Source organism: Bactrocera neohumeralis, chromosome 4 (assembly GCF_024586455.1).
Source record: "Bactrocera neohumeralis isolate Rockhampton chromosome 4, APGP_CSIRO_Bneo_wtdbg2-racon-allhic-juicebox.fasta_v2, whole genome shotgun sequence".
Lineage (NCBI taxonomy): Eukaryota > Metazoa > Arthropoda > Insecta > Diptera > Tephritidae > Bactrocera > Bactrocera neohumeralis.
In genome coordinates, this window is record NC_065921.1 from 13,060,825 (window position 1) to 13,083,309 (window position 22,485).

A 22,485-nucleotide genomic window follows, 5' to 3' on the forward strand; every position below is an offset into this window, starting at 1 on the left:
AGTGTGCCATCCTTGTGCAAAATTGAAGTATATGTTTTTTGGATGGGGCAACCGTTCGTGGCCGGTGCATAATGGTGTTGTACACTTTTTTTAATCAAATGAGAACTTTCTTCGGCGATTTGTCGTCAAATCGGTACTATATTTCGGCATAGTAGAGCCCTGTAACCCTTTGTCCTTCTCTTCATCGTCGATGTACGTCAGTGTGACCGCATCTGCATCAAAACTAACCGCATCAACAGGGTTCTCGGAATAACAAAATTATTACGATTAATAGTTTGTTACAGCTAATGTTCGGAAAGATGATTATCATATCATTGTAGTATCAAGTGAGCTAACGCATACCAGACAGTAGAAGCAAAAGACATTTGGCGTATTATTTAAACAAATGGTGTGTTAGTTGTAAGTGAGCACCTTTGCTGTAGATCACCTTCTGAACCCACCAAAACGGTAAAGCCATCACTTTCTGTCGATAATTTAATCTACTTTTTGCCTTCTTCGAATGTTTATTATTAAGGTGAAGTCCATTCCAATTTTCTACTATGGTTTGGTCTCTGATGTTTTGCATGAATCGAATGGATGTTTTCTTAATTGTTTTTTTTGATGAAATATCTTCGTCCCAAATACGGTAAACTTACTCTTACTTACCTATTGAGCCGGAAAAGGATCTCATCGCTGAACATAATTAGGCTCGAAAACGTCGGATCTTCTTGGAACTTTTCAAGAGCCTATAGAACGAAGCGATGTCGCTTGGGAAAGTTGAGGGTCTGAATTCTTACACAATCTGTATTTTGTATGCTTTAATTTAAGATATCGACGTAAAATGTCCCAAAGTCGTTCTATCCGTCAGTTCGAGTTGCTGCAATCGGCGCCGAATCGATTCTCCACAGTTTTCGTGTACATTCTCAGCTACGACTACTATATTTTCTTCACTGCGTGCTGGACGCCGTCTATTCGGTCTAATATTATTCAATAATGAATGCTAGGTCTTAAGATGGATGATGGTGTTGCGAAAAGTACTTTCAGTAGACCGATTATGTTGATCATAAGTTGAGCGAAGCGTACGAAACACAGTCTTTACAGAACGTAAATTTTCGTAATAAAGTTGAACGACTGGTTCGATTTGACTTCCATGATGAAATGCCATTCAATACTGAACAAAAAGAAAATGGCAGCTTGACACAACTCATGCCTGATCTGTCAAAAAAGGCTATTGAAAAAAGTATCTCTACTTGGATCACCTGTCAGATCTTTTGAGATACCTACTATCTCAAGTTTCTTGCATTTAATTAGGTGTATACAAGATCTTTTCGGTACGTTTTCCTCTCAGAACTCAGATATTTCCTTGTGTTAAATTTTTAATTTTTTAAATTATTTATTGCGAAGCTAAACTCTAAATAAATTAAAGCGAAAGTCATTTCTCAAATGGTAGTAAATAAATATCATAGTTCTGATTTACCTTACTGAGCAGCAACGTATACTACCGATTTCTTTGTAAACCGACATATATGTAGGTCAATCTCCTCTTTGTATATTTTTTTCTTATTGCACATTATTTCAAATAAGTCTTACATAAAAATAGTATTTCCTCCAAAGCGACGCCCTTAACCACGAATGCAACAAAATATTCAAATCCGAGACAATAAAAAAATAACAAAATGCAAATTTACGCATTTTTGACGAATCGCCCGCCAGATAAGCGCAAATTGTTTTTTATAAATGTATTTTTAGCATTATGTAATGTGTGGTGACGTCGCAATATTCGGGAGTATACTTGCAGGCGTTAAAGCATTAAAATAATCAAAACACCACAAAATAACAATAAAGGCGAGATAGCAATGTATGCCAAGCAGGAGTGACAGCAAATTGCTTATGTTGCGATTATGCTCGATTTCTTGCCGCTTGCTCACCCTCAGGCCCTTACATTCACATTTATTGGACATTTGGAGTAAGCAATGTAAGCAATGGAGAATATGATTTGCTACGTATGCTATCTTTATGGCATCGCGAGAGCCAATAAAAAAACTGAAGATGCTGTGCTTTATTTGCTGCCCAAAAAAAATGTTAAGCGTCTACTTACATATATACTGCAAAGAAATCATTGCTAACTGAAAGCGTAAATGTCTGTCACACTTTTTAATCATAATCATGAAAGCAATTGTGGCTGCCACTAGCATGACATCAGCATTCCTTCCTTCCTTCCGATCCAGACGCTTGTGCACTTTAACAGTCAAATATTTGAAATCCTGTCATTTCGTTATTTAGTCCGCCAGTCAGCAAATCTTAAATATTTTTAGTTTTGCAGCTCAATGTTAGACTTGCTTCATCCATGTTCGTTTAATTTTATATTGAAAAAAAAAATATCACCATTATATTGTAAAATATTTCCGTGAGTTATTAGTGGCGTTAATGTAAGCAAGATTTGAAACTCCTTCAAATTAAAAATATATTTACAGCAAATTATACGAGGACGATTTGAGAAGTACTAAGCTTACAAATGAAAAACGGAAGTTTTAGTTTATTTTGATTCCATTCTTAACTTAGTATCATTTTAGTTTGGTACACATGTCCCTGCCACTTCTTCTTAACCCTTCTAAAAAGTATGATTTCGGAAAGTCTGCAATAGGCTTACTAGGCATCAATAACTACTCTCTAAAGTTTGTAAACAAAATTAAGTCGCCGGGGAGGACAAATATGTATGGAGACGATCGTGTCGATAGCAGAGAGTCAAACTTGGAACTCGTTAAATCAAGATTTGTTGATGGCATCGAAGTAGAAGGTGTGTTAAGGGGTCAATAGTGTAATGTTTTTTCAAAAAGTATTTTTTTTTTTGCATTTTCTGTTCCCTTATAACCTTAGAATTAATGTAGAAACCCACTTTACCATTGGAAGGTTTCGAAAAAGGCTCAAAAATAATAATACTGCTCGACGTTCGGAGCGCTCGGAGTGCACACCTGGCACTTTAAACGCGTTTTTCTCAAAACACATTTTTTTAAACTGGCGGACATAACCATTCACGTACTATTTAAGAATAAATTGGGTTTTTGTGTTTTAGATGATCCAAACATGAGAAATCATGTCCGCCAGTGAAAAACCGCATCTCATTCACCCAGCCATTTCTCCGAAAGATGTCATTAAAAAATTCCGAAAAAATTTGTTTATACACTCCACGATATACCTCATGATATTTGAAAAAAGTTCTATTGTAGAATAAAAATTTTTATGAAAAAAAAATTTCAAAAAACAGGCCAGATTACCCCACTGACCCCTTAGCTCGGAAGCATTTCTTAATATTAATTTGTGATTTTTCTGTCAATACAATAGCAAAAACGAGAAGCCATCGGACTCGTCTGCTTCCATACAAGGTCAAAACGACTTTCTTGCATAATGTATACATTGTGACAAAGAAGTACCCGAAGGGTAATAGCAATCTTCTATACAACAATACTTTTTATTCATAAAAAACGGTCTATCTTAGAAAAAAAGCCAAATTTTATGCTGACAAAAAACGAGAAGACTTAATGAATTGATGTCAATTGAGGAACTGAATTTATATGATACAACTTTCCTTCATGGAAAATGTTTAGGTGTTCAAGCATCCTATGTATAAAAACAGGTTTTAGTACCAGCAAAGTTTTATGGACGCATGATATCCTAGTTGGACACTAATTTAGATATTCTTTAAGGGGTTACATGTGTTTCCTCAGGTAAAAACCAGCTTTGTTGAAGAATTTTTTCTCATACTAAAATGAAATATTTTATTAGATTTTTATTGTTATAAACATATATAAGAAATTTTCGGAAAAAATATTTTAAACTTGGTCATTGCGACACAATTTCCGGTGACCTTTCGGAAAAAGATGCGCCCGCGTTGGCAAGATAACTCTTCACATGATCATCTAAAGTGAAAACATACGTGTTTTAATTAAACCTTAACTTAAAAAAATTAAAATTTCATTGAAAATTTCGGGACTTTTTTGAAATAGTTGCAATCGAAAAAATATCCGTCGTACAAGTCTTTAAGAATTGTATCTCAAAGGCCAGTGTAAAATTTCATGAAAATCGGGTGAGCTGTTCTCAAGAAATCTTGCCAACCGACTACGAGAAAAACGCATTTAAGGACGGCGTACTTAGCCTAGCTAATTTAATAAGACAATGAAAAATCGATTTTCCGAAGCCCGTAAACCCATGTAACTACGTAAAAGAATTGAATTTTCCAGTTAAGATTTAAGCATATGTATTAATTACCCTGTCCAGCTCTACAAAAACAAATAATAATCGAATTATTATTTATTTTACGGTTTTAATTTCAATAAATACTGAAGTAATTTATTTTAACTTTAATACTAAATTGCAACATTTTAAAAGCTTTAAAAGCGCACACAAACACATTCGTATATATATATGTATAGCATATATTCAGTATGACATCAAGGTCCAGCCGCAAGCACGTTTAAGCAGCTTACTTAGATTTTCACTTTTATGACCTCCTTTTATTACTATATACATAGGTGCGTATATACACTATGTACACCCCACTAAGCAACCACACCTAAAACACGCAATATTGGACATACATACGTACGTATTATCAAAGTCTCGACTTTAAATGGAAATGAGCCTGTTTCTTAAGCAAATCACCGCAGTAAAGCCAACTAAAGCCCAAATGAATATAAAAACATTTTGTCATGCAAAAACCATAAAAATTCCAAATAAAATAAAAAACAAAAAAAAAACTTTTTCACTTATTTCTTATTTCTAGATCCTTTTGTTTTCTTTGTGACTTACTTTCTTTACAAATTTCGAAAGAAAAATCCCCAAAAAGCACGTGAATAGCAATGTAGGATTAGAAATTTCAAAATCAATCCATTAACAAAGCGCCGAGCACAGCATTCTAGATACTAAAGTAAATTCGGTGAACTTGCCGCTCCCACCAACCACCAAGAGGCGGGGGCAAACACTTGACAAGAGAATTAACTTGTGATTTCAACTGTGCGATTTCACATCGCCAACGTGCCGCGCCGCTCGGTTTGCCCGCCATTATCGTATTGCATATTAACTTGCTACCATTGCGCGCGGCATACGCGCCTTAGCATTCAAAATGCGGCTAATTATCCACTGAGCGGCAGCAGTGAGGCGTTGAAGCCCCAAAGTCGCAAGTCTTGATGCTTCATTAAAATGACAAAAAGCGTAAAACCGCGATTTTCCAGCGCTAAGCACTCTTTTCTCTGCTCATTATTCGAAGACTTATCGTGCGTCCAGCCGTCCCTGCAACCCACCCACGTACTCGGTCCTTTTGTGGCGCGTAACCTAGCGGCGCATCTGAAGGATTCACCAGCTTCACTTTTCAATAGTTTCCAATCGTTTTCATTTAACGCTGATGACAATAATGTTGACATTGTGTCCCGGCAATGTCGAGGGATGAGCGATGCGCATTGAGCGTGGCGGTAGATGAGGCGAATGAGCGATTGCGGCAGAGCAACAGCTGTCAGCGCGATGGTGACAACATTGTCGGCGATTATGCTTTCACAAAGGTAAGCGTATACCGCGCGCTTCATTTGAGGGGTGGTGTGGTAAATTACCGTTACTCTTTGTACGCACTTACCTTCGAACATCTTGCGCTGATTTTAAATCGCACACATTTTGATCCTTTTTACTTAAGCGTGACGGCAATAAGAAAAGCAAAAACCACCCGCCGTTTCTTCAATTGTCATCACAGTTTCACTGTTTCCGTTTGCGGCGCCAACTCAGCTTTATCAATTGCAATTGGTATCAGCGTTGTGGCTTGTTTCCTTTCAGCGATTGTCAAGGCAAACTGCAGAAGCTTCATTTTACACTGCAACACCCCGCACCCCACCTAATTATTGTTGAACTTTCGGGTTTGTCATTTGTTATCCGTTTGTGTCCTGGTTTCTCCTTGTTTTTGCTACACTTTTTTTTTCTCAAGTCGTTCACATTTAGCCGCAGTTGTTGTTTAAGTTTCTTTTTATTGTTTATTTATCTGTTTGTTTATCACTTCGCAAGTTTGCCTGCCTCATATGCTTGACATGTTCATACATATGTATGTGTGTGCGTTGCGCCCCGTCGCTTGTGATTCGCACACGCTTCATTACAATAATTCGTTTTGAGACATTGCTGTCGTGGCTGCTTTCCACACTTCATCTGGTAACTAAGTGTTGACAGTTACAACAACATAAATGTCAGTAATGCAAAAATAAGAACAATGTTCTCTCGAATGTACACAGTACAGATCAGCTTTTGGGCATCTAGGGTGTTCTGGGTTTTGATAATACCTTTTGACATCCATTCATGGACGTCATATGGAAATTGTACTCTTCTTGTATAGAAACTTAACCGACTTACTGTTTTTAGTCGGGTCCACATTTCTTTATTTATTAAATATTTACTGTTATTTCTCCTTTATATCTCATTAAAAATCAGTCTCAATGTTCTGATCTTCAATTATAAACCAAGAAATCATAATTGAAGATCAGAGTTCATAGTATTTTTCTCACTGATCTCAAAATGCAATAACGTGTTACTGGTCTCTTTTTTCTCAAGAACTACGAACTTCTTTCTTTCTTTATAAATTTGTTGCCAAGAAAAGTATCTAAACCAATAGTAAACCCTCCAAAATTTGTTCCATTGCACCGTCTCTGCGTTTGATCCTTTTAGCAATCAACCATATAAATAATCGTAAATGGCAACGGAAAGACAGTACCAGTACTTACCCAATCTCTGTATCTCTAACTGTTAGTTGAAAAGCACTGAACGCTCTTGCATCGCGCAGCTGCAGCCAAAAATGAAAATGAGTGTACTTGTACTTAGTATAACGGTTTGTTTGCATGTGCAACTACTTATTTTTAAACTTAATAGTCGGTGTTCAGAATGTCAGCTCCATTTGGCAACGCGAATTATTGTTGACAAAATTTATTTAAGACGTTTTCCCCATTCGAACTCCTCCCTTGAATGCTCAAAACACAGTACTTTGCTATCACTACTTGTATGTACTCACGCGGCTTACTGGTGGTACCAGCGAAAGAGTTGGAGAGAGAGGCGCAGTGGTTTTATTTAGAGTTCATACTTTAGGTAGGTGGGTATTTGAATGCAAGTGGAAAAATATGTTACATACATACATACATTATGGGTGTTCTATTAGATTAACAAAATTTACTTAGTAATCTATTATATTTTAATTAATATGTTCATCAAGAGAACTTGAAAATATATATGCTAAAGTAAAACATTTCACTTGTGTGTACTGAGGTATGAAAACAAATTTTTTTCTGGAAGAATTTTTAATTAAAATTGAAATTAACAGACATACTAATGGGAAAAACAGCAAGACTTTGTTCATAATTTCAAAATTCTTAATTTATTTTGCAAAGTCTACATCGGTCCCCTCAAAGTAATCCCACTTGGCCCCAATGCACTTGTACCAAAGGTTCTCACATATTCGAAATAGTTTTTAAAGTCAATAACGATGCACGTTTAATGTCTTTAATTGACTCAAAACGATTTCCCCGGAGCGGTCGTTTGAGTTTACTGAACAGCCAGAAGTCACACCCAACTAATTCGGCTTCGGTACGGATTTGCTACGATATTCCGCCGATTGACCGTCTGTTTTCAGGTCGCAAGTGTACACCCAAGACTCATTGCCAGCAATAATATGTTTCATGATATCCTGGTAGTCGAAAAGTTTTATTTCACAGACATTAATTCTCTAGCACCAATTATTTTATTTTATTGACGTGTTGATCATCAGATCAAAATTTGATTCCGCACACCACATTTAGTGAAACTTCTTTGTTCAATAATTTCACTCATCGCAAAAATCGCAGAAAGCACTTTTCGTATGATGAAAATGCACATTATATATGATGAAAATCCGTACGTAGACTTTACGGTTTAACACCACTTCGTTCTTGTTGGTAGACCCTTTATTTTATATCCCTCAATGAATACATTGCAGCATGCTTGGCATGGCTAACAGAACTCCCCTAATATAATGCAGCAAATTAACTAAAATATGAAAGTAGACATGTGTACAAAGCGGAAACTGCAACTGCAGTTACAGCTGTCACAAATGTAATAATGATTAATATATCGAAAAAATCAAATAAAATTCTGAAGTACTTTTTTCCACTAAAAGTTAACCAAGAACATTAGCGATAAAATTTAAAATTTAAAATTGATTACTAAAATTACACTTACGCAACAAATTTATTCATTTGATGAGGGCATCGTGTCATACGAAGTTTTAGACGGTCAACTATTTGGTGTTCTAGTAGTTTACTGAAGAAGTCTTATCCATTTGCAATTCAGAAAAAACATGATTTTTTGAAGAAGTATTTTATTTAAAAAAATTTGTTATTAAAATTAAAAAATTGTATATTAAAATTTATAAATTAAATAAAATAATTGCTATTTACAGAATTTTATGATCTTTAAAAAACGGCGAACCATTTTGAAAAATTTTAGATACCCTTGATCCCGTGGCTGATTTCTGGAGAACCTCCAGAAAAAGGTGTTTAGCGATGACAAAGATTTGTCTACTTAAAATTTTTTGCAATGTACATAAAAAAAAAATATTATTACTTTTATTATTATAAATGAATACAGCTAATGATCGAAAAACTATTCAAAATATTGATTTTTATTAAATGACGGCTTCTTAAAAAAACGTTTTTTACGAAAAAAATCACACTTCAAGTTGGAAATTAATGTCAAAATCTTGTTTCTACGGTGGTTACTTAGCAATATTTCTAAGAAAGTCGTGTGAAAATTGCAAGCCATTTCGGATTCGAATTTGCAGACCAACTCTGAAAACATGGCTTCGAGAAAAAGCCATTACACCAACTAAAATTTCTACTTATTTCTGCTTTTACAATCATTTATTTTTATGAGATTACAAAAATCATATGTTTTATTTATTTATTTTTTTTTTTTTTGCTGTGTATCGAATTGCAAACACTAATCGCTAGTTTTCATTACTCAAATAGTAAGTATATTAAGTATTCTATAAAATCAAAATCAAAATTTTCATAAAGCTTAGATATAGGGTGACCCTACAATATTGCTTTATCTTTTAGGCACGAAGTTTCAATTCCCTGTTGGTCCCCCAATATTTCAATGCTCATCATCAAATCATACTACAAAAAATAGTGCAACACTGTTCGTAACACTTTTATACGCAAATATTACCCACTTGTCCATATAATCTGCACACATATTCACATACAAATATATATTTATATTTTTTGAAACGGAATAGAAGCCAAACTATAGACAATGCGTACTCCCTTATCAATCTAGCTTATCTTATCTGAACGTTAGCCATGCCGGGTGAGAGTTTCATGTAAAAGTGTTGAATGAAAGAAGGGCTGCCTATTATTTCAAGTCTGCATGTATGTGTGAGTGTCTTTTGCTGATAAGACTACACAATCCGTATGCTCAACGCAACAGGTAAATGCAATCAGTAATCGAATGTATTTCGAATGAGACGCGCTAACGATCCGAACGAAGAACGCGCCGTGCCCATAGATACGCATACTTGTAGTGATAGCTGAAATATAGATCAGTTACGGGGAAGTGAGGAAGTGAAACGTCAAATTTGAAATATGTGAACAGCAATAGAGAGGCATTATTGTGCAAGTGCATTAAGGGCGAACAAAAATTTAGAGTTACATACATGAAAAATCCACCGAACAAACACTTAGTAGCAATTAATCATTAATTAATCATATAAAATTGTAGTATTTAATTAAAAATAGTATTCTTCATATCACGGGCGTTGCTTAAAAGTATTAAGGTATGACTAATAATATGTGCATACATATACATACTTATATGATGTGTGTATATACATAAGTGTTATATTAGTACGTTTTGGTGTGATAAGGAATATAATGAGTATAAAATGTAATATATTATAAAATATAAATAAAATAAAAATAATTGATAGCTTTTTAAAATTTCAGTTTAATGTTCTAAAAATCCAAAATTATTTCCTTACTGACGTCATTTCTGATAACTCGTTCTTTATACACTGAAATTTATATTTATACCAATTTTATATACTATGGATGCATTATGTTATATTAAATATACACATTTTGTGATCAATTGTACACATATATAGATATGTATGTATATATAGAGAGCATATAAATATTTATATTTGACAAAGCTCTTCGGCGGTCGTTTTAATATCTGATAAGCTTCGTGTAAAACAAAGCAAAATTAAATAGTTCCGTTGGGTAAAAGTATGTAAGTGAAAAGTTTAGTATACTACAGTGGTCAAAAAATAAAGGGTGATCCATTTCGAGTTTCCCTTAAAGAAAAAATACAGAAAAATTAAATTTAATGGAGTAGTATGTTTATTATCATTAGAAAAAACATTATTTGGCATTTATTTTTTGAAGATTGATCTTTCAAATATCGGTCGTGGCTACGTCTCAGATGGTTCATCCGTTGAGTATAATTTTCGATGACTCGTTCAAGCATTTTGACTGGTAACTGGCGAATGACACGTGCTGTTGTTTTGCTCCAAGACCTGAATCGTAGCGGCATTGTGCGCATAGACCTTAGACTTCACATATCCACACATGAGGAAGTCTAACGGTGTGATATCACACGTTTTTAGTGGCCAATCGGCCAGCAATTATCTGATGTTTTCTCAATAAGACGATTAATTGATGCGAAGTGTGAGAAGTGGCGCCGTCTTGTTGATCACGAACCACGTACAGGGCGACCATCAACATAAACTGATGATCCACACGTCAATAAAAGAAAGAAATTGGTGCTTAAAAATCGACGATTAATAGTCAGAGATCAGAGCATTTAGAAAGGATCAGTGAAAACCATTTTGAAAGATTATTTGAGCCTAAGATAAGTGAAAGCACGATTGGTTCCAAAATCACTAAATTTCACGTTAACGTCTGTGAAACAATGCTTTTCAACTACCCGGTTGTCAAGAAATGTATACTGGCGACGAGTCTTGGACATTTGCTTTCGACTTTCGGAAACATACGGTTGATCGGCCTAAGCCGAAAAAATCACATTAAAACAAGTCAAAAATCAAGGCTATGTTCACAGTTCTCTTCGATTATAGAGGTGTGGTGCACTCCGAATTCCTTCCCACTGGCCAAACTGCCAACAAGGAATACTATTTGAGTGTTATTCATTGTTTGCGCGAAGCTATTCGTAAATAGAGGTTAGTTATGGGCCGAAAACTCATGGTTTTTGCACCACGATAATACACCGTCGTTTACTGCATTGATTCTTTCTTAAGTTTTTCGCCAAATTTTCAACCAATATCGTACTTCAACCACCGTATTCACCTGATTTAGCTCCGTGTCACTTCGGGCTATTCAGCAAACTCAATAACCGCTCAGGGGAAACCGTTTTGATTCAATTGAAGATATTATACGTAAATCCCTGGCTATTCCGGAAATTGACATTAACAACTACTTCAAGGATTAGAAAAAACGTTGGCACATGTCTTTTGGAGCCAAAAGGTATTATTTTGAGTGGGACAACATAGATTTTGAAGAATGAATTAAGCATTTTAGAATATGAACAAAGTCTTACTACTTTTTGTTTATAGTAGTATACATTTGCAGGTGCCCGTGCATTTGCTCGTATGCTTATTTCTTTATCATTAAACTTTCATGCATTTTTACATTGATACGAACAGATAACGCTGATAAGAATTTATATGCAAGTGTAGATAATACAATGTTGTGAGTTATAATAGAAACAATAATAGTAAAACACTTTTGGTTTTTTTTTATTATTTATTATAGTGGAAGTACCGGTTCAGAAACAAAATCAAAATATATATTTAAATTTTTTTTAGTAGAAATTAATTCTTGAAATAAATTCAGCCACTAAATGTGTCTGCCAACATCGCTGAAAGGTCTTCATAATATAATAAATATATATTAATTTGTCAGTAATAAATTGTGAAATGTAAAAAAACGACTACACGGAATAAATTTATATATAATTTCTAGCAAAAAGTAATCCATTATTTATGCATTAAATTGACGGTTTTATTTAGCATATTTAAAATAGGATCTAACTTAGGTCAAAGATGCACCGTTTATTTCTTCTCATAAGAAATCCAATGATGATAGCGGAATAAAACTTTACACAAATAGTAGCGCATAATGAAATCTCGATTATCACTTTATCATGCGAGAGTATAAAATTTTCGGTGACACCCGAACTTAGCCCTTCCTTACTTGTTATTATTTATTATTTTTCAGAAACAAAATCAAATATATATCATTTTTTTAGATTAATTCTTTAAATAAATTCAATAAACTGGGTGTCTTCATAATACAATAAATATATATTGATGTCAGTGTGAAATGGTAGTATTTATGCATTAAAGACGTAGGGTCAAGCTTCTCAGCGAAATTGATATGATATAATAGGTGTCTGATCAATGTATCCCAATAGGAATACACATTAGGAATAACTTTAATAGTACCCAACTAAATACTGGAGTCTATCAGTGTGCTAAGGACCAAACCTCAATTTATTTCTAATCACTGTCTGATCCGTACTATAAATAGACGAATAAAAACACCAGCAATGCTCATAAAGCTTCTGGCAAGTCACTTTCGATATGTGTGGCCTGGCGTTGTCCTAACGGAATGTCATTCCTTGCCTATTATTCACAGCTACCCGTTTCTGGGTGATTGCTTCCTTCAAAATGTCTGATTGTTGCTAGCACAAATCCAAATTTAGTGCCATCGGCCAACATCTCATACCAGATAATTCATTGTCAATCACAAAAAGCGTACAAAAAAATATTTCTGGCCGTCAATTCTGACTTTCACCAAAACATAAAACTCTAAAATATTTCGGTATTTTCTAATCCCAACTCTATTTTCGACCAAAACGACTGAGACATATGCAAACATATTTGCATGGTATATACATACATACATACTTATGTATGTGAATATGAACGAAACTTCGCACTATCGCTATCTTTTGTCCGTTAATCTGTATAAAACCAAGAATTTTTACTTTTCATTTGCTCTATAAAATTGTATATTATCAAAGTTCATTATCTCGTTTATACATATACATACATTCATACATAGTATGCCGACATGCAAATACTTGTTGCATTAATATAAAATGAAAGAAATTCTCTATTAATGGCGCAATTTCCCTTGAGTGTACAAGAACCTTGAAAAATATAAAGGCAAAATATGAACTTAAAATAAGCTATGAACTTAATGATAAATGTAAATACTTTACACATACTTTCACACATAATTAATTATTTGTATATGCGCTTAAAAATACACACGCCATGGATTGACTGATAACATTGTAAACAAATATTATCATAAATGTTTTGGATTTGCGACATTTAATTTTAAAAATATGCAAAATTATTTAAAAGGGTTTAATATAAATGTATGTTTGTTTACGTATATATACAGGCATACATATGTACATTATTATCAATTACAGAACAGGTTCCTCTGAATAAACTAAAATACCGCCAAATTTTTTACGTTTCTAGAACATAACTTCTATTGCCTTAGTGATTGAAATTACATTTTAAATATTAGGGCATCTAATCCTAGTTTATAATTATATGTATATATAAATAGATTTTAAGAATTTAATAATTATATAGAACACACACATATTGTCTTGTATTTTGTTAGAACCTTCGCAACTCCTTAAAATTGTACTTAAAATCAATGTGTGTGTGTCAAGCGTGTAACATAGAATCAATATGAAACAAGTAAGAAGAGCTAAGTTCGGGTATAACCGGACATTTCGTACTCTTGTAACTTGCAAGAATTAATGCCAGGGAAGTACATTCAGATACTTAAGGCCTGTTAGTTATATAAGTTAAGCACAAATATGCACCGTTAAAAGAGAAACATGCTCTCTCAATTTTATTAAGACAACTCACACATTGGACGATATCTACCGTATACAGTCAACCGGAAGTTCGAAAATCTTTATATTAGATACATACATATATGAGGTCTCCAGGAAAGTATTGACTCAATTCAACCAAATTTTGATACACAGAATAAATATTGTGAGGAAAGGATTCTGTCTGAATTTCAATTGTACATACTTTATCTCACACATAGACTTATATTTTCGGTCAAAAGTCAATTATAGATACTGGGTGCTTCTTAATGTGTTCACTCGAAAGGAAAGAATGCCACACGCCAAAAAAGATCTGGCGGGTCTTAAAAAATGTGTTTTCATTTGAAAGTGAGCCGCTTTAATAAGATTTTTAACAGTACCGTTATATGGCGAGTGAGCGGGGTTATCCGATTTCATCTAGGGGTTATCCTACACTGGCAGTAGGAGTTTGTATAATATTTACGCTAGATGAATTTGGTTGTTGTAGCCAGAGTGGTTTAAGAGATATATGCACGAAACTTATTATATAATTTTTTATTTTTATATAACTGTATATGTTTTCAAAATGGCGTTTTGTGGGTTTTTGATCGTGACAGATTACGTACGAACCCCTTTTTTGCTAGTTTCATCAAGAATCACCTGTGCCAAAAAATTAGTTTAGTAGAGCAATAGCAATTCAATTAGGGCAGCCTTTTTTTAATTTTCTGACTTTCCCGGCTTTATAGATTTTATCAAAGTTATTTACTGATTAGCTTTCGTACATGTGAGCCCTAGCGGTGTGTTTTATTACCTGCTGCATTACTACCAAATACCAGCAGATATGACTCAGCCCGTCGAATATATGCGAATGCCAAAGGTTGGAAATTAATGACTATTACGCTCTAAAGTAGGTACGCACATTGCCTTGCTAACAATAATTTATCACCTTCTATCTACAAGTAGGAAATAGATTTATGTGTAAAACTGTAAGTTTGTTAAAATTACTTAATATTATTTGTTTGTGTACCCAAATTTATTGAAAATTAGTTAAAACTCCATCCAGTTAGATATTCTTTTTTGTCTTAACGGTTCAACCTGGATGCGAAATAGCGCACCTATTAGCTGGCAGAAGCATTAGATAAAGTAGATTTCCACTATAATTGGATTTGCATTGAAGAGGTGCTCGTTTCCTTACATTTATTCGCTAATTTACGAATAATAGGTATAGTATATATCTATTTCACATTTTTTAATTTTTTCTCTTATTCCAATATTTTCTATTAGTTTAGAGATTTAGGACTAGCTTTCAAATAAACTTATGAAGTTACTTACCTGATAATAACAAAGCAAAACTGTATATACAAGTAAATAAGCAAAATGATCCACGAGTATGGGAGAAGTCCATTATTTTCAGATTGTAGTGGTTCGTATATCTCGAACAGCTCATCGTTCCATCGACTGCGGTATTTGCCATGGCCAAAGCGTAAAGAACCATAAGTCTTCCACAAAACCATTCCAGCGAACACTCCTAAGGCCGACTCATCAGATAATGTCATTGCCCATGCCTCCGCACCTTATAGCACGACGGAAATAATGAGGGACTTGTAGAGTTTGATCTTTGTTTGTCAGAAGAGGACTTTAAAACTTGCACCTGTCAGCAAGTTTGATTTCAAGGCTGGGGTTGGTAGGCAATAATCTACTATCAGCTGCTCCTCTATGACAAAAAGTTTAAATCGGAAATGTACTGTCAATAAGAAGACAGTTTGAAGGAGGCAATTGCCTAGAGTGGATAACTTTGGCCAATAGGAGGGCAATTGAGTTCCATCAGGACAACATCAAGCCAGACATATCGATAGATACTCGCCAAAAGTTGGAAATTCTGACTAAGCAGTGCATATTTGATCTAAATCGGATAATCCTAACTATTCTAAATAATTTGCAGACCTCATAATAATATATCACTACGATGAGGTTCGAAAATTTTTATAACCAATCGCTTTTTATAATATCTTCCGCTCTAATTTTAAAACTGTAAATCTTTCAATATATTCGAGACAGTTATATGCACTTAGAATGTTTTTCCTTCATAATCTATTAATATTATTGCTTTTTAAAATGTTTAATAATTTTATCTCCATTTTTCAGCGCATCTTTATGTCACATATCACATCAAACCATCGCCGCAAATTCGTGTAAAAAATGTCAAGAGCTCGCTGTTACCTCACCATCACCCTCCTGCTCTTTCTCGCATCGACAGCTTCTGCGCTTAATTGTCCTGCCAACTGTAAATGCTTTTGGGTACTCGACAGCCTTTGCGTGGAGTGTGCACATAAAGGCCTAACGGAGTATCCCAACTTTTCCGATTTACCGATCGACCATCTCGATTTGTCGGGCAATAATTTTGATCATTTTCCCACACAATTCGCTGCCATCGAATCACTAGTCTACTTGGATCTCTCTAACAATAATATAAGCCAGCTAGATGCCGATGCGCTGATTGGATTTACTGCACTGCGCGTCCTCTTACTCGCCAACAATAATTTTAACAGTTGGACGGATCTAAATCCAACAGAAGCTTTTCGTAATGCCATTAGTTTAAAGCATCTCAGTTTAAGTGGAAATAATTTGGAAACCTTTACGGATTTCAAGGCGGAGCAAACGTTGATCAGTGATTCGCTGACCAATCTGGAACTGGAGCATTGCAGTATTTCAACAGTTGGTGGTGATCATCTTATAAATGGACTACCCGCGCTGGAACGCTTGTCATTGTCGGGTAATTCACTTACTACCTTGAATAATATACCATCGGGCTCATTACGTGGGCTCGAGCTCAGCAACTGCAGCTTGCTACGCATACCGACAACGCTAATTGAAGGCTTGCCCAATTTGGAGAAATTAAATGTTTCAAGGAATTTCGCAATGGAATTAAAGGATGTGATAATATCCGAAACCCTATTGGAGTTGGATGCCTCCTTTTGCAGTTTAGACACAATCAATTTGAGTGGATTTCCCAGTTTGTCACATGCATATTTACGCGGTAACATGCTACGCATTCTGGATCAAAACACCTTTGCCAATAACACACAGTTGCAGACGCTGGACTTGGCAAAGAACTCGCTCCGAAATATACAAACCAATGCATTCGTTAAATTGACTCATTTGGCGACGCTCGACTTGTCCTACAACGAAATAGCGCTGCTCGATAAGAATTTGTTTCGTTCCAACGATGTGCTCGTCTCGGTTAACCTAAGTCATAATGTTATGGAGAAATTTACGAAACTCATATCGAATTCATTGCGTGAAATAAACTTAAGCGGTTGCGAAATCATTATGATCGATGCGAATGCCTTTACGGGCTTATCGGTAATACAGCGGCTCGACTTGTCCAAAACACTTATCAAAGAGTTTCCGTCGAATATGCACTCCGAAACGCTTCAGCGTTTAGATTTGAGTAACTGCAAGTGAGTAAATGCTCTTCGGTGTCAAATGTGTTTATGAAACCTTTCATTTTCGTAGATTGTCGAGCATAAGGAATGCAACCTTCTCCGGGTTTCCGGAATTGGCTTGGTTGTATTTGAGTGGAAATCGTTTTACGAACCCAATACCGACTGATTATTTTCGTTCGAATCATTATCTGGATGCCATCTGGATTAGTGATAATCCATGGGTTTGCAACTGTCACGACCCAACATTTATCGACTTTTACGATTTTCTAACTGCAGTGCCACCGAAGGTAAGATTATGGAGCATAGATCTTTAATAACTATTTGCTCTTCGACTAGGGATTCTGACTAGTTCTATACCCTATCTATAATTCGAATAATTTCTTTCTTTCGTGTCATTCCAGTTAAAGGATCGTAATTATGTGCGTTGTGCCTCACCGTCCTACCTTTATGGTAAGACCTGGGAAGCTGCTTGTGGCAGTGTCTGGATACCTAATGGACGCTCTTCCAAAGTGGAGAAAGCGTGGACTGTGATAATGCTGTGCTTCTTAGGCATATGTGTCGGAACACTTTTATACACCGGCTTCAGGAGATTTATGAAAAGCCGCAGGCAACGGCGCAATCGTGAAGAGTATCGACAGAACCGCGATGAAATGATGGAGATGTAAGTTGGATTTCTTCAAACTATCAGTTTTATATAAAAATTTCTACTTATAATTACAGACGCGCACAGAATCAACGTATGCTTGAGGAGCCCGCCACGCCGAATGCGCCAAATTTCTTTCAGAACAACTTACCTTCCTACGAAGACGCCATACGCATGCCAAAACTTGAGCGTCCCGCTAAATCGATGGTGGACTTGACTGAAACGGGACATACCCGCCGCAACAAATTACGACGCTCACAAACCAATCCCGATGGCGATATTGACGATGCCGACTTATTGCTAGACGATCGTCAGCGTTTTCGCAGCGAAGAAATGCTTTCGAATCGCGTCAAGGAGCGCACCGCAAACATAACACCGTTCGCACGCACCGGCTATGTGGCGTATAGCAATTCGCGTAGTCGTCGTTTGAGCGTTGAAGGTGCACGCTTCCCCGCCGCCCACTTGAAGTCGCAGAATTTACAAAGCGCCGAGAAAATCGCAAACTTCCAAGGCTTCGAGCATAGTCCGTACACAAAACGACGTCCGAAAGTGGCCGAAATACCGCCATTCAAACGCGCTACCATGCGCACCGACAGCGTTGAGTTCCTGACAGATCCGGAATTTGATGATCATAGCAAGCCGGGCAGTCCATTTGCGCGTCGCAAACCGAAAACACCAACAACATCAGCGGACGTGGGCACTGCACTCGCCGACAGTCCATTGGCGCCAGCTGTGGAAGATTACTTCGGTAAAGTGCCAAAGCCGCGCGACTCTACGTCAGACGACAGTGATTTTCAGGTGGTAGTCGATGCGGAGAACTCCTCCTTAGTTGAATTGCACAACACATCGTCGAGTGGTGGTGGTAATTCGGCGACGAATTTGGAACGCGGCAGACGTAAGAAACGACTGAACTCGACGAATAGACGTGCGAGCGGTAATTTTACAGCTGCCGCAGCGGCGGCAGGCGAGTCTTCTTCCACTTCATCCGATAGGGATCCCATTGTGGTGGTGCACAAGCCAATGCGCGAAACACTTTTCTAAGTGCGCTACAAAGCGACCTGTCTGAAGCTAGCGGTTAGGCCAACATACGCACATAACTGCTTTCAAATGTGTATGTGGGTGTATGTTGGTGCGTTCAACGAAAAGTATTTAACATTTAATAGTATATTGTAAAATAATAGTAATGTTATTAGTCGTCTGACGCTTAGCAAGTTGTATTTGTATTTGTTTTTTACTTTGTAAACAAAAAACAATAATGTAATAATTTAAACGACGTTACTAATCTAATAATTAATTTAGTAAATTGATTTAAGAAATTTTAGTTTTGATGTAAAAAATTATAATTTGAATCATCTGAAGCACCCTATGCCAGTTATGGTTTGTATACACACTAAATTCATGCTGCTATTAACGTCGGATGTCTTCACTATCGCGTAATTTCACTCACAGATAGCGCTGTTGCGCATAAACTGAATTGGTTGCTGTACGTGCTAGCGCTGGTTTGCGAAGTGGCTGTGCATTTTTGCAGCCCAGCGGCCGCCTACTTAGCGCTCCTGTTCGCCTGGTGAAACTGGTAGTTTGTGCACGCGGCGATTTTTCAGGCGACGCCGCCAGCAACCCGGCAGAGTTGTGTGAGTGAGTGCGCAGTTGCAGTGCAGCATGGAATTGAGTGGGAATTTCGTGTTTGGCGAAAATTTTAGTAATTTTTAGTGAAATCTTAGAAAAATTGTTATTATTTACTTTGATAAAATTTATATTTTAATTTAATTTGTTTGTTTTTAATTGAAAAAATATTTCGATGTTGGAATATATAAATAAAATTATGAAAAATTATTTTAATGAGAAATAAAAAATGGATGAAATATTTATTGATAAATAACTGACTTATTTTTTGTTTTTTTGTTAGTTAATAAGGATGTATAGGGTAGATTTGAGATGATATTAATAATGGAAATAATATCCAATTTCACTTAAAAAATTTATTTAATGGGAAAATACTAAAATTTGTGATATGTTATTGAAATAATACTTACTTTCTTACTCAAGTTTAAAAGGAGAGTAATGAAGGATTTAAAATAGTATTGGTAATTCAATTAATTTTTATTTAAAAAAGTGAAATTGTGGGAAAACTAGTAAAATTAATCAATTAAAAAATTAAATTTTTTTAATAAAAAAGTTTTTAATTAAAAGAGTTTAGTTTTAATTTATGAAAAATTTTAATTTTTTATTATTAAAAATTGTTTATGCTTAAACTCAAAAGGGTTTTAAAGGTTTAAAAAATCAAATCAATTGGAAAAATATATTAAATTAAAATTAATTAACTTAAATTTTTAATGCAATTTTATTAATTTTAAGTTCTTAGTCTCAAAAATGGTTTCAGGGCTTAGTGTAAGAAAACGAAGTAATTAGTAATGATAATAATTTTAATTTTTTTTATTTATTATTTATTTATTTTATTTTACTGAAATTTATTAAAACTAACTAATAATTGAATAAAAAAATTAATTAAAAAAAAAATTTTGAAAATTTTTCTAAATAAATATTTTAAATATTTTTTGTGCTTAAATCAAAAAGCAGGTTTTGAGGTCTGCTGAGGAGGCAACAAAGCAAATTTGGTATATAAAAAATTTTCTTTAAGTCCCAAACCTTAAATCCAAGCAATCCAAATAAAACTCGGCGATTATGTTTCGATTTCATTTATTTATTATTTTAATTTATAATTAAATTAAATAAAATTTTAGAAATATTTTAAGCATAGCAGTTAAATTTTTAAAATTTCTATACAATAAAACTAAAATGAACTGATATACATACTTACATATTTGCTTGCAACGCAACATATGCAAACTATTTTCAAAACTATTTGAGCTTAAATAAATTGAAACAAAAATTGGTGTGAGTTTAGAAATTTAACTGAAAATTAAATTTTGCAACTATTCTTTAAAGGAAATACACAAGCATACATATATACGCATGTACATATGTATGTATGCATTTTTGCGCGTTTTGCTTACAGGCAGCTTAGGTTATATTTATGCAATGTTTGTTGTTGCTTTTAATACAAAATGAAAAGTTCAGCTAACTCGATTAACAATTATGCAATAAATTTAGCAATTTCGTAGTTAAATGAGTTGCATATGTATGTATGTATGTATTTATATAATATACGTTGAACAAAAGGAAATGGCGTAGGAAACGAAAAATTGGTAAAAGAAAGGTAAAAAGTAAAGTGAAGCGTAAATATTTTTCACTAAGCTAGAAAAAATGCTTCAAAACTTGTTTATGTATGTACGTATGTATGCATAAAAGATAACTTTGGTATTACGCTAAAATTACATTAAATACATTAAGATTACATACAAACAAAATTACTTTCATTAAACTAGCTAGAAAGGAAACAATTTTCATAGCAATCAACTGCATTGTTTTAAATTTGTTAATTTATAAAATAAAAGCTTAAATTTAGAAAATAAAAATAAAAATGAAATTTTGAAAAAATAAATTTTCGAAAAAATTAATTAAGAGTAATTAATTTCAAATTAATTAATTAAGAAAAAAAAATTTAGAAAAAAGTAATAAATTAAAAGTAATTAATTGAAAAATAATTAATTAAAAGTAATTAATTAATTCATTAATTAAAAATTAAAATTAATTAATTAAAAATTAATTAATTATAAAGCAATTAATTAAAATTAAGTTGTAATTAATTAAAATTATTAATTACTCTTAATTAATTACTTTTTAATTAATTACTTTTTTCTACTTTTTTGTTGACTCAAAGTGCTTGATATGTGCGTTAGCTAAAACACATCGCTTAAAACTAATTTTATTTTATATTTTTTTCATAAAATTACAATATTATTTGTTTTTCATATTTTGCCTTCACGCACAGCTCGTCGTTATTATTAGTTAGAATGTACATGTCGTTACAAAAACAATTTCGAAAAATATATAATATTTTCGCAGCTACACAAATGTACGTATATAACTGTAAATATAAGTGTGTATTAAATATATATTTTTGTTTTGAATATATATATATTTTTTTACATTTATTTAAATATATTTAATTTATATATTTTTAAACTATGTATATATATTTTATATATGTATAAATTTTTTATTTCTAAATAAAGTTTCATGTATACATATATTTTTTTGGACTTTAATATATAATTCGCAATTTAGTAAATTTTTTTATTATAAATTTTTAACTTTTAAATATGAAACTTCATTTTAGTTTTCTGCTTGCTTTCGCGCTTTATACAATTATCTGTAAGTATCAAATATTTTTTAAAAAAACTTTTTTTTACAAAACTGCGTTTAGCATTTACAAACAAATAGTTTTTTTTTATTATTTAAATAATTTATTTATGTATGTACGTATGTATATAATTAACCTATCACATGATAATGTTGCTTTTTCTAACTGTAATTTCGTTAGTTTTGTCTTCAACAGTTGGCTGATTTTTTTCCATTTTTAGTTTTTTACGCGCAGCT

General features: G+C 33.9%; 1 protein-coding gene across 3 annotated transcripts in view; it reads left to right on the forward strand.

The window, feature by feature from the left end:
• Positions 1-19,266, forward strand: part of LOC126755645 (insulin-like growth factor-binding protein complex acid labile subunit) — a 36,989-nt gene extending 17,723 nt beyond the window's left edge. Inside the window, exons 1-5 of one of the 3 annotated variants that reach the window (XM_050468359.1) lie at positions 9,494-9,808; positions 16,042-17,357; positions 17,413-17,629; positions 17,744-18,003; positions 18,063-19,266. In XM_050468359.1, coding sequence (XP_050324316.1) covers positions 16,096-17,357; positions 17,413-17,629; positions 17,744-18,003; positions 18,063-19,026 — 2,703 coding nt within the window. In that variant the 5' untranslated portion in view covers positions 9,494-9,808; positions 16,042-16,095 and the 3' untranslated portion in view covers positions 19,027-19,266. Of the gene's footprint in view, positions 1-9,493; positions 9,809-11,091; positions 11,517-16,041; positions 17,358-17,412; positions 17,630-17,743; positions 18,004-18,062 lie in introns of those variants that run through there. The other 2 variants (XM_050468360.1, XM_050468361.1) reach the window with 2 other exon arrangements.
• The last annotated feature ends 3,219 nt before the right edge of the window (positions 19,267-22,485 follow it).